Source organism: Alligator sinensis, unplaced genomic scaffold (assembly GCF_000455745.1).
Source record: "Alligator sinensis unplaced genomic scaffold, ASM45574v1 scaffold1021_1, whole genome shotgun sequence".
Lineage (NCBI taxonomy): Eukaryota > Metazoa > Chordata > Crocodylia > Alligatoridae > Alligator > Alligator sinensis.
In genome coordinates this window covers 1,282,691-1,299,087 of record NW_005842185.1, presented here as the reverse complement: position 1 = coordinate 1,299,087, position 16,397 = coordinate 1,282,691, and the positions used below count along the sequence as shown (strand labels likewise).

At 47.4% G+C, this 16,397-nt stretch overlaps 1 protein-coding gene and 1 long non-coding RNA gene across 4 annotated transcripts in view; one reads left to right on the top strand and one right to left on the bottom strand.

The window, feature by feature from the left end:
- The window catches only part of LOC112550705, a 41,709-nt gene extending 33,846 nt beyond the window's left edge, over nucleotides 1–7,863 (bottom strand). For 2 of the 3 annotated variants that reach the window (XR_003094669.1, XR_003094670.1), the window contains exons 1-2: nucleotides 7,501–7,863; nucleotides 6,324–6,378 (exon numbers count right to left, since the gene is read on the bottom strand). This is a non-coding gene — a long non-coding RNA (uncharacterized LOC112550705). The remainder of the gene's footprint in view (nucleotides 1–6,323; nucleotides 6,379–7,500) is intronic. The other variant, XR_003094668.1, reaches the window with a different exon arrangement.
- Nucleotides 7,864–12,669: 4,806 nt separating this feature from the next.
- RAB21 (RAB21, member RAS oncogene family) overlaps nucleotides 12,670–16,397 on the top strand; it is a 22,075-nt gene continuing 18,347 nt past the window's right edge. Inside the window, exon 1 of the mRNA XM_006026253.3 lies at nucleotides 12,670–12,800. Within this exon, the coding sequence (XP_006026315.1) occupies nucleotides 12,670–12,800 (131 nt within the window). The remainder of the gene's footprint in view (nucleotides 12,801–16,397) is intronic.

The window sequence follows — 16,397 nt, the reverse complement described above, 5'->3', positions numbered from 1 at the left end:
AAATGAAGGTCAGTGTCGCAGAGCACATAGGTGCCCTGCTCCTAAGAAGGAAAAAAAAATGCTAGGGGAAAAGCCCTAGCAGTGAGCGATGAGCCCAGCTGCGGGTTACCAGGGCAACCAGAGGAGGTCAGCTGACCAGAAGGGGCAGGGCCTGGCTCCCTTATAAACCCTAGGGGCTGAGGCCAGGGGGCAGTTCCCTGCCAGCGGCCAAGGGGGAAGGAGCTCTCTCGGAGAAGAGAGGGGAAGCCTGACGGAAGGAACAGCATCTGACACGGCTGAGGGATGGAGTATTCCCCGGTAGGCTGGAATGTGGTTATAGCCGGGCAGCTTCTGTTTAAGTTATAGCCAAAGGGTTTGCGTCTTGTTTGCTGTTTGTCACCGGTGGTTTGGGTGAGGTTATTAGGGGTTGGAGGAGGCCACATAGGGGACCCACAGCAGCAGCATGGGGACCCCAGTGCTAGCGAGGGCACAGCATTTGGGGTGCACTGACCCCAGCCCCAGAAAGGGGGCAGTTGAGAGGCCCCAGAGAGAGGGGCATTGATAAGAAACCCCAGTGTGGGTGTAGTGAGCCCTAGAGAAGGGGGCAGCGCTTTGAGAAGCCCCAGGAAAGGAGGGCAGCATTGTGGAGAAGCCCCCCGAGAGGGGGTACAGAGTGAGACTGGCACTAGGGCTCTCCATGGCCCTGAGAGGGCGCAGATTGAAAGAGGCAGGGCCCGGAGAGGACAAGGGGGCCAGATTATAAACAAGGCCCAGACCGAACAACGTCTATTCCATCTGCGATGCTTGGGGCGTGGTAAAGGGATGGTTGGAGCCACGCATAGCCCATAAGGCTGGGGTGCCCCTGAAGCACCCGTTTGCAAAGCGGGACCCACGAGGTGTCTGGTAAACCACGGGGTCTGAGTGTCCAGCAAGACATGACCAAGAGGGCATAAAAGGCAGCTTCCCTAACACATTTGAACACCAAAGACATGGCGGGAGAGAATTTGAGGGTGCCCATTGGGTCAACTTGGCACGGTAAAGGGAGCCTTAGGGAGATCATGGCCATCCTACTGGACCCTGCACCGTGACAGTCAGGAAGGCCAACTGTACCTTGTCATGCATCCACAGATGCATCTCGAGCAGGTCCAAGGAGGTGATCCTCCCCCTCTATGCGGCACTGGTCAGGCTGCAGTTGGAGTACTGTGTCCAGTTCTGGGCACCGCACTTCAGGAGGGATGTGGACAGCATTGAGAGGGTCCAGAGGAGGGCCACCCACATGATCAGGGGGCAGCAGGGCAGGCCCTATGAGGAGAGGCTACGGGACATGAATGTGTTCAGCCTCCACAAGAGAAGGCTGAGGGGGGGATCTAGTAGCCTGTTACAAACTAGTCAGGGGGGGACCAGCAGGTATTAGGGGAGTCCCTGTTCCCCCAAGCACTACCAGGAGTGACTAGAAATAATGGTCACAAGCTAGCAGAGAGTAGATTCAGACTAGACATCAGGAGGCGCTACTTCACAGTCAGGGCGGCTAGGATATGGAACCAACTTCCAGGGTAGGAGCCAGCACCACTTCTCTTGGTGGTCTTTAAGAGGAGGCTAGATGAACACCTTGCTGGGGTCGTTTGACCCCAGTGCTCTTTCCTGCCATAGCAAGGGGTCGGACTTGATGATCTGTCAAGGTCCCTTCCGACCCTACAAACTATGAAAAACTTTATATTGGAGGTGGGGAGGATGCTGGAAGGAAGACTGCTGAGTGATGCTAGTTTAATGGCTCTTCCAGTAGCATGTAAAGAAAGCACTTTTTGAAATAACTAGATGATAATGCTAGTGTCAGAAATTCTTTTTCTCAGTATAATATTTCCAAGTCTAAGACCATGAGAGCTGTTTTTGAACAGAATGGTTGCTGCTTATTTGTCAATACATTCATTACTGCACTAGTATCTGCTGTAGCTCATTGCTTTGCAAAGTGCTGTAGAAAACATTGATTACAAGAAAAAATATATCAAATTAAATTAAATCTGGTTCCAAAGCAGTCAGAATATCTCAATAATGTTTCTACCAAGATTGTTGAATAACTGCTATTATTAAAATTGATGGCTTCTAATCTGTTCTTTTTGTAGTCTTTAAAATTGCTTTACGATAAATTGCTTCAATTTAAAATAGATAGTGGAGCCCTAGAATTGTTCCATTTGTTTCTATAAAGTGTCTGCCTATAATGCATGTTTTCTTAAAGTTTCAGAAGTCTAGTATTAGTTGGATTAAGTGTCTTTTAGTAATTGGGTGTAATTATCCATTTTGGATATTGATTAATTTTGCATATTTCAACAATAGCTGTTCTAAATAAAATGCTAAAAATAGATTAGAAGACTTTAAGTCTGGAAGTGATGATTAGCCTGACTTTCTATATATTACAGGCCCTTCATTTTCACCTAATTCCTTTCTACACCGAGCCCAATAACTTAACTAAAACATAACTTGTATTTGGCCAATGCACATCTTCCCAAAAATAAATCAATTCTGATTTGAGTATTGCAAAAGATGAAGAATCTATTACTTCCTTTGGTAGATTGTGCCAGTGGTTTGTCTCTGTCACTATTAAATTAAAGCTTTCTACTGGAACATGCTGGCTTCCAGGTCACGTGAATAGTTCATGTTGTACCTTTCTCTCTTAAGTTAAAGAGCCTTTTTTTTTTCTCTCCCTGGGAAGGTAAGTTGTCATTAAGTGACCTCCTGATCATTCATACAGAGCTCTCTAAGGCCATATATACATAGTAACCTCACAGTGCCAAGTGGTTGCACCCTTAAGCATGCTGCACTCTCCACTGAAGTTGCTCCAAAATTGGGATCAGTATAAAAGCATCTAAGCAGCACTTTGGGCAGGTTACTTAGCACATCTGAGTGCCAGTGCCAGTTAGTTCCCCCCACCTTTACTATTTAGCTTGCCTGTAGCACCACCCAGATGGAGGCAGTAACGCTCTAGTTTATGAGGCAGTCTAGGTATATCAATGTGGCAAACTTGAGGGAACTGCTACCAAACACAGAAATGTACCCTGTGGACATGGCCTAAGTTTCTTAAGCCAGTAATTCTCAAGCTTTTTTAGAGTTCAGACACCCTCCATAGCTTTTGTGAGTTGAATGGCACCCCATTTCTAATGACTTTTCATTCCATCCAGGAAGAGCGCACACACCACCTGCTGAAACTTCCTTAGCCTGACAAAGGGTTTTTTAACCCAAAAGCTTGCTTAATAACTATTCTCTAACTATTTGGGTTGGTCTAATAAAAGATATCAGATTCACCCAAGGAACCTTGTCTGCTTATGTCCTTAGACCAACATGGTTACAACCTACACCCCTACCCCATTTCTAAAACATTATTTATTACAGGGCTTATCTCCTGGCATAGAAGCTGGGCAGGGATGACCATGTGCTTATCTTGCACTCCATGGCACCCTTAAACAGCTCTCATGGGGCCCCAGGGTACCAGAGCACTCTGGTTGAGAATCACTGCCATAAGGCTTTTTCTTCAGTTTCTGAATAATTTCTGTGACTCTGCACCCTTTTCAGTTCCCAGAATCCATTTTTAAAAACAGGGAAAGCACTGCAGTCCCTACAGCTATCCAGTTTTGGATTAATTAAAGATGCACACAGAGGTAAAATCACCTCTTTACTACGGCTTACTACTCCCCTGTACATCCATTCAAAGATTCCTTTTAGCCCTTTTTGCCACCACATTGCACTACAAGCTCATGTTGATTACTTACTATGACTCCTTGATCCATTTCAGAGTCAACTCCCTTTGGAGACAGTTTCCCATTTTGTTAGCATAGTCTGCATGTCTTGTTACTAAGGGTGCAGATAGAAGTTACATTTGTCATGTAATCAGTCCCTCTAAAAGATCTCTCCAGCCATGCCATGATACATGTGCACAGCTGCAGAATGTTTTCGCAACAAATTAACTCTCATCAAATGAAGGATCAGATGAAGGCGCTCCACTTTGGAGCACCTTAAGGAACTTATGTTCCCTAGGGTTAATATGTTTCTAGCCTGGGTGTACATGGGTATGTACTCCCCTCTCCAACTGAGGGATTTATTGGCAGGGTGGGTGGTGTGCTATGGAGAGACACAACAGCCCAGCGGCCACCTCCATCCCCTATAGAGTCAGGCCCAGTCAATAATTACTTAACTATATGCAAATGTATTACTACAACAAAACCATTGAAGGGTAAGGACATTAATTATATAGATATATGTACAAATTTACAAAACAATAAACCCTATACCATATATAGTGTGCATGTGTGTGTGTACACACACACACACACACACACACACACACACACACACACACACACACACACAAAATTATTATTTAAAAATACAGGTGAACCATAGAACAACCCAGAACAAAGGATATTGATTTGGCAACCTTATAACTATTAATATACAAACTATTACTTCAACATATTCACATGAACCATAAGGCACAGTCTACAAGCATAACCAGCAATCCTTAGACTATCTGGGTGCCCTTACAGGGCAGGGACCCCACTCCCAAGGTACCACTACAAGAAAGAAGTGGCAGGGAAGAAAAGGAGAGGAAGACCCCAAAGATTCCTAAGCTCCCCCGCTATCACCCAGGAGTGGCCCACATGGTGCCCCTTCACAACCCTGGGGGGTCCCTCCCCTGTTGGGATCCTCTCTCCAAGGTAACTTACTACTCCACAGTCCTGGAGGGTTGCCTCTCATTCTCCAGGTCAAGCTCTTTCCTGCCACCTGACTTTGCTGCTGCCAGCCTGGCTTAGAGCCACATGCACCACTGCGTGCAGTGGGTGCTTCACCTTGTGCTAGGGGTTGGAGGCCTGGACAGCCTTGTGCAGTGCTAGGGGTTGGAGGCCTGGACAGCCTTGTGCAGCACTAGGGCTTGGTCTGCTCCTGGACCTTCTGGGCAGCGTCATCTGCACTGAGCTGCTGTCCCAAGCCACCTCAAGCAGCTCCCAGGGTCTCTTACCCTCCATGCAGCACCTCCTGCACCGAGCTCCTAGCCTCATGCAGGGGGTTGTGAACCTAAGCTGCCCAAGGGGCTCCAAAGATCCTGCTCTGTGCACCGGCTTGTGCACCATGTTTCTGGCCGCACACCAGAGGTGGCAGACCCAAGCTGCCTCATGCAGCTCCCAGGGTCTGGACACCATGCGCTGTGCTGTGCACTGAGAGCCTAACTGCTGGAGCTGTCCGCAGCTCCCTGCTGATAGAAGTCTTCAGGGGCTCTTCCTGGGCTACCGCTTCGCCTTGCTGAGCAACTCTCCTCAGCTCTTCTAAGCCCCGCTCTTCTTTCTTCTCTTTTCCTGATGCATCTCCCTCATGCTGGGCATGCAGCTCCTTTTATACACTCCAGGGCTCTGCCCTTGAAGTCTTCTGGACCTGACAGTTTGCAGCCTTCAATCAGGTCCAGGTAAGCTCCTCTCCCCCTCCCCTCAGGAAAAGAGCATAATTTTATCTCCCTTTCTGCCTCCTGATTGATGGATGGGTTCCACCAATCAAAACAGCAGTATTTCAAGCCTGGGACTCAACCCAAGCCCTGAAATGTAAGCCTGCTACATGTTGCTCAGTCAGGGCTGGACTGATGCAGCCTAGCCCAGCCCAGCCCCACCCCTGGGGCTGTCTGAAAGAAGGGACTTTTCCCTGCTGTGTTTGGCTGCCCTTGCTGATTTTTCTACTAAGTTACAATGATAGTGAGGAATGGTGGCCTGGTGGTAAAGGTACTAGCTTGGAAAACTGAGGTGCAATTCCCTGACATGCCATTGACTTCCTCTATGACCCTAAGCAAATAATTTAGCTCCTGCTGTGGGACACATGGAAAAATGAGTTTCAGTAAATTACTAATAATCTGCAATCCCTCTGACAGCACAGACATCAACATTATTACACAAATGAACTAATTTGTATTGCTTGTTATCAATTTCCCCATCTTTCCATTACATATTTCTCTTTTTGTTTCTAATTGCTGCCTTTACTTCAAAACTGATCCAGCACAAACTTTTCAACATTTATTCTCCTGATTTGTGGGACTGTGGCCTTTTGACCATCTAATTAACTCCCCTTAAAGAACTCTGAATTTGTATTCATTTTTTTTTTTTTTTTTTAATCTAAAAGTTTCTTCCCAATCAAGTTACTTATAATTGTCCTTAGTGTTGGGAAATTAGCTTTTCGGCAGCAGCAAAGGTTGGGATCATTTTCTTTTTGCCTTCTTAATATAAGCAGGTAGTGATCATCAGTCCCTGGCAACCCCCAAATGATGGTCCAATGATCCTCTTTTCTAATAACTCTGTTTTAGATCTCATAGTTACCTCTTGTTGACACCACGGCATATCCATAGGTAAAGACCATTCTTCCTTTCCACTTCTTCCCCAGAAGAAAACAAAGACAAGAAAAATTTGTTGTTGTTGTTGGTTTTTTAGACATGTACACCTTTTAAAGTTGTCAGCTGACCCCACCAAGCTATATGCCATGAAATGTTGTACTATTCTTCCTTTCATGATAATTTGAAGACTTCAAAACCTTTTAATCATAAAGTGATGTTAGAGAAACAGAAAACACTCAGAGTAGCACTAAATGAGATCCAATGAAAAGTTATGTATAATTCTTTGCATGGAACTGATAAGCATGTTTATTTAGATCATCCAGTGAATTTGAAATTGATGCAAAACATTTCCCAAAGAAAAAGATACATCTGCAAAGATGAAACTGTCTGCACCTACAAAATGGCAATCTCTCCTGTATTTTCTGTTAAAAGTTCATAATCATGCATGTTGTCATCGTTATGTTAAGAAAGTAGATTATACCATCATTGCTTTGTCCAATCAAAATACACCCTTGGGTCAGATCTTATATGATGCAACTTCACAAAAATTCATCTGTTCCTGTTGATAATGAGAAGTATTACTCTGAGGGTTGATCTGCTATCTTCAATGGATTTTCTGCCTCATAAGCAGAATTCTTTATCTGACCAGCAAGATTTGTGTGAAATAGAAAATGAGTTGGAGGATCGTACATAGACAAGGGTTGGATGTTTTACAATTGTCTTCCTGAATAAGGCAGGGAAAAGATAATCTGAAAAGATCTTTTGTATTATTTTGTATATGACTGCAGCTACTAGAGAGAGTCTAGTTTTCAGTGGAACTAAGACTTAAAACACTTTGATAAGGAAAACCAAGAATGTGTGCCAAAATAATGCTGTAAGTGTTCAGAGCTGAACAAGAAATAAATGGGCTTAAACAGTAACAAGGGAGATTTAGGTTAAATATTAGGAAGGACTTTCTAGGTCTGAGGGTGATTAAGGACTGGAACAGATTACCAAGAGAGGCTGTGGAGTCTCCATCAGTGGAAGTTTTTAAGTGCAGGCTAGAGAAACACTTGGCTGGGATGGTTTAGACAAGGATGATCCTGCTGTGGCAGGTCTGTGCTCACCATTGCTGCTGGCCTGCTCTGCCCACCTAAGCATTCTGCACCAGGGTCTATACTCACCTTTTATGACTTGATGTTACTTGAGGTTCCACTGGATGATGCTGTTCAGTGTCTTCCAAACCCTGGACGCCTCAACCAGTGCTTCTTCTGTGGGGCTCCTTACCTCCCCTTCACTCCACCCCATTGCACTTGGGTGTCTGGCCTAGGTCTTGATGGGATCCGGATGTGCTGCAGGCACTGTCTGCTCCTTCTGGGCAGTCTGTCTCTGCCCCGCTTACCCAGCTGGTGGTATAGGTGTCTCTTATCAGAAAACAAACAATACTAGAACTGAAATTCTTCCCGGGGTGAGGGCAAGCAGAGCAATGATGCTCACCATGTTGGGTGGCTCTTCTTTGGTAATTCCTCCCCTAAGTGTGGGATCCACCATGCAACTGTCATGTAACTCCTGTGTCAGGACTATGACCCCAAGAGCACTGGGCTCTGAATTGGCTGTCCCCCAGCCACCTCTAATAGCACCCTATGGGGTGACTTCCCACTCCCTTGCTTCCCCTAGGGGCCTGGCATTGTCCAACTCTGGGTCTCAGGGCCTGAAGGCAAGTCAGCATTGAGGGTTCAGTAGCCTGCTCCCTGGTGAGTTCGCTTCCCTGGCGGGCCCTGCCGGTGCATCTTGGGCCACCTCCGTCCTGCCCCAGCCACCCTGCATGTGCCTGTGGACCACGTCCAGTGTGGGTAAGGTCTTGGTGGGTTCTGAGCCCCTGGCTCCATGGGTGACTACCCCTCTGCTGAAGCCCAGGCCCTTTCTTTCCTCGGTCTGGTCTGTGTGGGACACCTCTGGTTTGGGTGGACTCCATTCCTTTAAGAAATGAGAGCTCAGATTTCCCTGCTGCAGTTGGGGCTGCCATGCTGCCCATGTGGTCCATCAGATTGCAGCTCTGCTGGCCCATGCTGGCTGCAGGGAAGGTATCTGGAGGCGCCACAGGTGCTCCCTCCTTCCTGCTCCCCCCCTGTGGTTGCCCAGCTCCTTTTGTCCCAGGATCCTTGAGTAGCCGACCCAATCCATGATCCCACTTCCGGCTGCAGGCCGTTGGAGCGCCTGCATGCAGACTGGCCACCTGGAGCCTGGCGGCGTGGTGAGTGGGGTGCGGACCTGCCACACCTGCCCTGAGCCAGGAGTTAACAAAATTCTTGGCAGGGCAGTTCCATGCCCTGATCAGCCACGATGGATGGGGCAGTACTGACTACTGTAGCGCCAATGGCAGTTACTACTTTTGAGGGTGGTCACACTACCAGTTAGGTTACTGAAGGTTGGGCTAGACTATTGGGGGCCAACTTTTTTAGCAGGTGCTCTACAAATTAGCTCTGAACTCTTTCTGAATGCCACTTTGATCCCCTTTCCTTGCCCAGTATGCTGCTCTGCTTTCTGCTCCCTGCTTTGTGCTCTGTCTGAACTGCTGTTCTGCTTTCTGCTCCCTGCTGTATCTGCCACTGTGGCATTCTCAGACCCAACATGGTTGCCAACAGGTCTCGGGTGCATCCTGTCCTCTTGGGTCACATTGCAAATGGCCTATTTTCTTGCCACAACTTTGTTGTTTCTGCTAAGTGAACCTTCATGGGCTTGGGAGTAGTATAAATGGTTCCCTGGTGGTCCAGATGTGACCATATTGGCATAACTTCTGTGGGGCTCTTCTTCCCCTACACCCCACCCCTTTCTACTCAGGTGTTGGAGGCAGCCCTGATGATGAATCAAGTGGCAATGTGGCCTTGCCTTCTCTGCTAGGTGTTCAATGTGGATTAAATCCACAAGAATCTTGCCACTGTCTTTTATCTTCACAAAACTGGAACTAAACAGGTAATGTAACTCAAAATTGTTCAGACCTGGTGGCCAGGTAGAGCAATAATGCCCTGTAACACTGAGCTTCCCCCTTCCTGGGGCATGGACCAGGGGCACACAAGGTCCCAAACTCTTTCACCTACCGTTGGGCCCCTATACCTCCTGGTGGGTTGCCATCTTTGTGTGGGACTTCTTGCTCTGGTGCTAGGCCAGGTATGGCTCTGTCCTGCCATGACCATCACCCGAGCAAGGCCCACTCTCCTACCAACCTCCTGCTGGGGCGCTTCTAGTCTGAAGGTGCACCTGCTGGGCCCACCATGCCCAAAAGGCTCTCCACAGTGGCTGTTCCCTTGGCTCACCCTTCATGCTCCCCTGGGCTGCACTTGCCTTGTCCTACCTGACTTGGGTCCTTTGGTGCAGGCTCCCGGGCAGTAGTCTGCCACATCCAAGGTAGGGCACTCCCCAGCCTTGTGTTGCTGAGTCCCAGCTACTCCAGCAGCGGGGAAAGCATCTGATTTTTTCCCCCAAGTGTTCTGGCCATGGGGAAGGTGGCTGGCTTCCTCTCTGGTGGAGAAAGCATCCAACACTTCTATGGGCACCCTGGCAGTGGGGAGAGTATCCAGCTCTTCTCTGGGTACTCTGGCAGCAGAGAGAGCATCCAGACCTGTTCTGGTGTCTCGGCATGCAATCTACCCCTCCTTGTCTTCCAGCCCATCTTTGGCCTGTTGCCCCTAGGCTTCAAGCCAACCAATGGGGCTCTTCCAGTCAGTGCAATGACAGCTGGCTTAGCTCAGCTGGGCCATCCATGCCTCAGTGCAGAAGTGGGTCGGGTATGAGACTGCTACACACACACACACATGCCACAGTTTGTCCACCTTTAGGCTAGATCAAGTATGTCAAATTTACCCTATGCCATGGGCTACATCCAAACCCCAGGGCTCCTTGCAGGCTAGATCTGCAAGGCATGTTGTGGCAGCAGCAGTGGCAAGGCCAGTGATAGAGGCAGTAGAACCAGCCCAAGCAACTGCTGCCAAAGTGGCAATAGCACAGCAAATGGCCATGGCTAAGCAGCAGCAGCAGCCCTCACTTGCCCCCCTTGCCACTGACAGCCATGTCCAATGGGGCCCTGGATCCTGTGACCCAGCCTGCAGGCACAGGGTTTGACACCCCTGGACTAGATGATGTGCTTTCCAGCCCTCTTTTTCTATTGTTTTAATAAGCAATGTAGTTAACCCCATCAGTAAGTAAATTTAAAAACAAAAAGGAATATCAGTAAATGAAATGGCATTTTCTGGTACCACATGTGGTATTAGCATTTCTATCAGTTTAAATACGTATATTGTGGACTAGGGAACTGACTTCAAAAGCTGTGGTCATATAGGGAGTAATCAACAGCACAGTTTAACATTTCCATTTTCATATCTATTAGAAACAAGAGCTGACAGGACACATCTTCCCATTCCCATTAAAGGAGAGGGCAAAAAGCCTGTGAGTCAGGAGTGTCTTGTAAACATTTAAAACTTGGTTGCTTGTGCCCAGTTATACATACATACATCCATTGCACAAGATGTTTCAGGCTACAAGTGGGCTATTTAAGGCTCCAGTCCGATCCTACTTCATAACAAGATTATGTTATAGCAGTATTACTGTCTTAATGGCAGTTAAGTTGCAAGGAATTTAGCTTTTCAACAAACCTGTACATTGTCAGCACTCTGAAACAGAAAACAGGGTGGATCTAAGAAGCAATAGTAAAAGAAAGGATTGGGGATTATAAATACAAAGCTTTTGTTTTGTTTTGTTTTTTGTTTTGGGTTTTTTTTTTTTATCTTTACAAGTTGAGAAAACAAGTTAATCTATGTGTGTTTGAAAACTGGAAATAAAGTGCTCAAGGGCTCAAGAATTTAAAAGTTCAAACAGAAATTATACCAGTTTAAAAAAATATTCTTTAAGCGGCCTACATCAAGAGTCAAAATACACCAAATAATGAAGACTGTTTAAAAAAAAAAAAAAAAAAAAAGATGCATTTTCTCTTTGGAGCACACCACTGAGAGAGACGGAAAGGAAAAAAAAAATCCAAATGAGATATGGGATATTGGAATAAAGCAATCTGACCTTTGAAATTTGGTTTTGTGATGTAGTGACTGATCATTCAAAACACCCTCATTTATCACAGATAGTTAAATAAACACATTTTGATATACCACAATTATTCATACAGTATATACAAAATGCAGCATGTTGCTATAGTTTAGACAGAAATCTGCTCTCAACAAAACCATTCTTCTGATTTTAATACTGACAACCAAGTCAGTGGCTGTGGACAATACTTAAAATATATTAGATTCTCCACATAAAAGAAGCAACCATTGCTGATTCCAGGAAATAAGGAGCAAGACAGAGCAAAAGGGAGTAATAAAATATCATCCTCTTTTATAGCATCATGTTCTTATCTGGAAGATGAGCTTTCAGTGAAGCACAGTAGAGATCCTGAAAAATAGTTTACTAAATTAATTCCCAGGACTATAATAACAATTGTATAGGTAGGTCTATTCTGCATATAGAGCCATCCCAAAAACATTACCTTACCCCCTCTCCTTCAGAAGCACTTGTAATAGGTTTTTTCTTCGGCACCCATTTCAGAGGGACAAGTCCAACTGGAGTTCAGTCTTTCTTCCTGGGAGCCAAACAGTGTCCATGTTCAGTAAAGTAACACATCTGATTGAAGATTAATTACAACCTCAGGTCAGGTCAGTCCCAAGGCTGCTGTGACTGGGGCTGCAGCACCTTAGATGCTGTAACAACCCTCCTTCACTTTGCCCTGTGTTTGGCTAGCTTTGTGCACTGTCAGTTGAAGCCTTGAACAGTCCTTAATATTGGTTCCCCAGTTCTTCTTGGGTGCATCCACACATGCAGGCATGTGCACTTGCAGCAGCTTAAGTAGCACTGGCACAAATTTGTGCTGGAGATCTGCGCCTCAGCACATGTGCCTGAACATGCACTTTGGCATGGGGCAAATTGTGCCACTTGGGGTAAACTGACCCTGCCCAGTTCCTCCTGGATCTTCAGCCAGGGGAAGCTAGAGGTAGTATAAAAAGTTGCCCTGGTGAGCAGCTCAGGGATATGTGCCCTCAGGAGCTTCTGAGGTTCCAGCCAGTTGGTATCTTGGGACACTATCCCTTGCATTAGCTGGACTGCTGAAGCAGTCCTAACCTAGAGTGGCCCCTGCACCCTCTACCCACTGCAACAGTCTGGCAATGGGGCCTGCTGCCTAGCTGTGACCTGCTGCCACCTGCAACAGGATCTGCACACCTGCTAGACCCAGATGGGGACCTCATGGCCATCTGAGCTGTGGTATGGGCACTGTAGCAGAGCTTCCTGCACCTCTGGGCCAGCTACCAATGGGCTATGACTGCACAGTTGGCCTTCGTGTGGCACTGCTGTCATCTCTTCTGGTGCCCCCGCTCTGCCATCTGTGTAGCTATCACCCGGAAGGTGTGCTCATTGCGGTAGCCTGCTTTGAACTTCTGAAGTATGTCCTTCTGGCCCCAAATGACCAGGAGGTCAGCCACCTCATCTGCCCTCCAGCTGAGTCCCCCATGCTGGCCCTGGGCAGGCTCCTCTGTCCAGGTTCTGCCACTTGCCTTACCAGCAGGGATCCTAGTGTTGTGGGGGATTTGGGAGGTTTGTGGGGGGTAGAGGTGGGTATGGGGTTTTGGGGGTGAAGTTTGTGGGGGGTATGAAGCTTGTAAGGGGGGGTATGGGGCTTGTGGGTGAATTGTGGGGGGTTGTGGGTGGGTATATGGTGGGGTTGTGGGTGGCTATATGGGTGAGGGTTAGGGGTTTGTGGGGGAAGTTTGTGCACGTGGGGATTTGTGAGAGGGGTTGTGGGATTTGTGGGGGTTGGATTTGTGGGTGGAGGCATGGCTGGTTTTGTGGGTGTGGGATTTGGGGGGGGAGCATGGTTTGTGAGTATGGGGGGGGTTGGTGGGTGTGGGGTTTGTGTGTGAGGGTGTAGAGTTTGTGGGTGGATTGTGGGGAGAGATTGTAAAAGGAACTGGGCTGTGGGGGGACTGTGTGGGAGGAGTGGGCTCCCTACCTGCCCTCCTCATGGCACACAGGCCCCCTCAAAGCAGCAGTAGCTAGCCACAGGCCCTTGCATCACTCATGGCCTGCTACACGCAGAGGTCCCCAACAGCACATGGTGCTGCCTGAGGCCCAGGCGCTACACATGGAGCACAGAGCCATCCCAGCCCACTGGCATGCACCTTTGGGCAGATCCAGGCTGGCTTTTCCTGCCACTCAGGGTTCCCGGCACTGCAGGCAGAGGTGTGCCATTGAGCTGGGCCAGCTCCTACCTCCACGTGGCATACAGCGGGACATGAGTGACATGCTGCTGCTGCTGCTGGGGGGTGGGTCACTACGCACTGTGGAGGGGGCAAGTGGGGGACCCACACGGTCCCTGCTTACTGAGAACAGAGCCTGGGTCCTAGCCACTACTGGCAGCCTTGCCCTGCATCTATTTCCTCCAGCACGGTGAGCAGCAAGGGCATGGGGCAGGCATAGTGACATTCTGGCCAGGTCCTAGAGCATCTCTTTGGAGGACCCAGCCTCCAGTTGCTTCAGGGCACACTCCAGGAGCACGCCCTGAGCCACTTTTTCTGGCATGTTTTCTTTTGATACCAGGATTTCCTGATATCAAACTTAGAGTATGTGCTGCATAGTTGCAGTGTGGGGAACATTTTTTTTTTTTTGTTCATGTCATACCTCTGGCAGTGCCTCAAACTGTTTGAGATGCTGCAACAGGCATGTGCTCGCTCTCATGGATGCGGCCCTTGGGTCTACCTTTTTTTTTCTTTTTCCCTCCACTGCGCAACACCTGCATTATGGTGTTCGCAAATGTGTCCAGCCTTCTCATCATGTGACCAAACCACTGCAGCTTCCTTTGTCTCTCAACCTTCAACAATGGTTCACAGGTTCCAATTTTTTGACTGATTTGCTGCTTGACAGACTCATTTGTCCAGTGTTCAATATACAAGACCACCTACATATACAGAAAGAACCAAAAATACTGTTCTTTAGCTCAAGAGGCTTTGTCAGTACCTGGGACCTTGCTTGGTTTGTTTTTATTTGTAGGAGAAACATGCAATATGAGTCAGGCATATTTTGGTTTATATACAACAGATTCCGGTTTCTCTCATCGCAGTAGAAAGAAACAGGAGAAAGCAGTTCTAAGTTTGCCCTTCCAGCCAGTCCCATTACCCAAGGAGCTTGGCTTTTCCTCCCTCAATATGCACAACTAATTCTTGGGCTTTCTGCCAACTTTCCACAACTTGTTCTTTGCCTTTCTTCTGTTTACATTCAGCCTCTGAAATGCAGTTGTAACAATAAGTGCTGTCATTGCTGTGTTTTCAATCCATTCTCCATGGAACCTGTCATCCTGAGCAGTTGAGCTGCTAATGTGACCTACTTGCCTTGGTTGGTGATTTCCATCATCTCTAGCTATGTTACTCCAGAAAGTTTAATTGCTTCTCCCATGCAGCCTAAATGCAGTCTGACAGTTAGTTTGCCTGTGAGCTATAAGGAAGTCTGATTTTTTGCCTCTAGATCAAAAATATTTGCTTGATTGTAAATAGTGCTTTCCAACATAATGGTGTGTTTTAAATAACTTGTTGAAATAAAACCAGGAACTTATTAAAGAGATACCTTAAAAGATTTTCTCTGCATTGATTTCTTACCTTTCCTATTTATTTTATATTAGGAAAATTTAAAGCATTTAAAAAGAAACCAGTTTCATGCATGAAAGCAATTCTCAGTTTGCCAGGAGATTCCAGGCTCAAGGAAATTTGGTCTTTGTCCCCCTTTCCAGCACTTTCTGTTTTTTCCTGGGGGCTACAGTCACACGTTATCTGACAGAGAAGAAAAGAAATTGCAGCATGATGTCTTGTCATGGACATTATTTTCCTTGCCACCAAATAGTCATTGGAGAAGTTATACTGCTGTACCCGAGTCTGGATAATATAAATTATTTCTTAACTGTGGGGTGCTGTTCAGTTTTACAAAATACTGACCTAATTATTGAGACAAGGTACCTTATCAGGGGAAGAGCCCTTGTGGTAAGGAAATCTGAAGAAACCATAGTACCTTCCACTGCCTCTTCACTCTGGCTATTAACATTCCCTTCCTCTCTCATAGCCCCAATTTAAAGCCCATAGATGTGACTGAATCCTGCAAAGCCTTCAGCACGTGCAGAATTTTATCCACCCGAGTAGCTCCATTGCCCTTAATTTAATATTTGCTTTGCTTGGGCAGAAGGCAGGACAGAGTTGCACCTTATAGACTAACTAAATCAGAGATGCATAAGCTTTCACAAGCTGGAACTCACTTCATCAGATGCTGTGAAAGGACATGCACAGAGCAGTCTATCACATGGAGTGAGAGTCCAGGTTTAGGGTCATATTTATTGTTTTATATGTCCTGCTTAGACACTTTTGCTCTCTCCCCTGCCATGAGGTCTAGAGGTAACCTTTGCTGCGCATTGGGCGCATCTACACATTTCCCTATGGTGACATAGTGATGTGCTATGTCACTGTATTGCACGCTGCAGCGACGTAGCAATTGTGTAGGTCTATACATGATCACCAGCTATGTCACCGTAGCAGCACGCTGCCCCGGTAGAGTGTATTGCTACAGCAATGTAGAGGTGAAATCTGACCATGCACCGTGCTCATGGTGCAGTAACTGCCTGTACTGCACTCTGCTTTAGTACAGGTTTCCCTTGATTTATGTGGTAGATGCGTTCCCAGAGACCGGCACATAAATCGAATTTGCATAAAGCGAGCCCAGTTTACAATGAAACTGATAGGGAAGCATTCCCAGGGCCATGAGGGAGGGAGGGAGGGAATGAGGCTGGGGCCAGGGAAGGGGTGGGGAGAGGGGCGCGGCACAGCCCAGTGGCTGCAAGTAGGTGGTGTCTGCCATTCCTGGGACTGCAGTAGGGGTGGCACTGGGCTCTTCATGGTGCTAGGGGTGGGTGGCAGCCCCCCTCACCCCATTTCTTCTGCTCACCACAGCCCCTGCTGCAGCAGCCCTGGGAGTGGCTGGGGTCCGCCCGCCCCGCCCCCCCGTG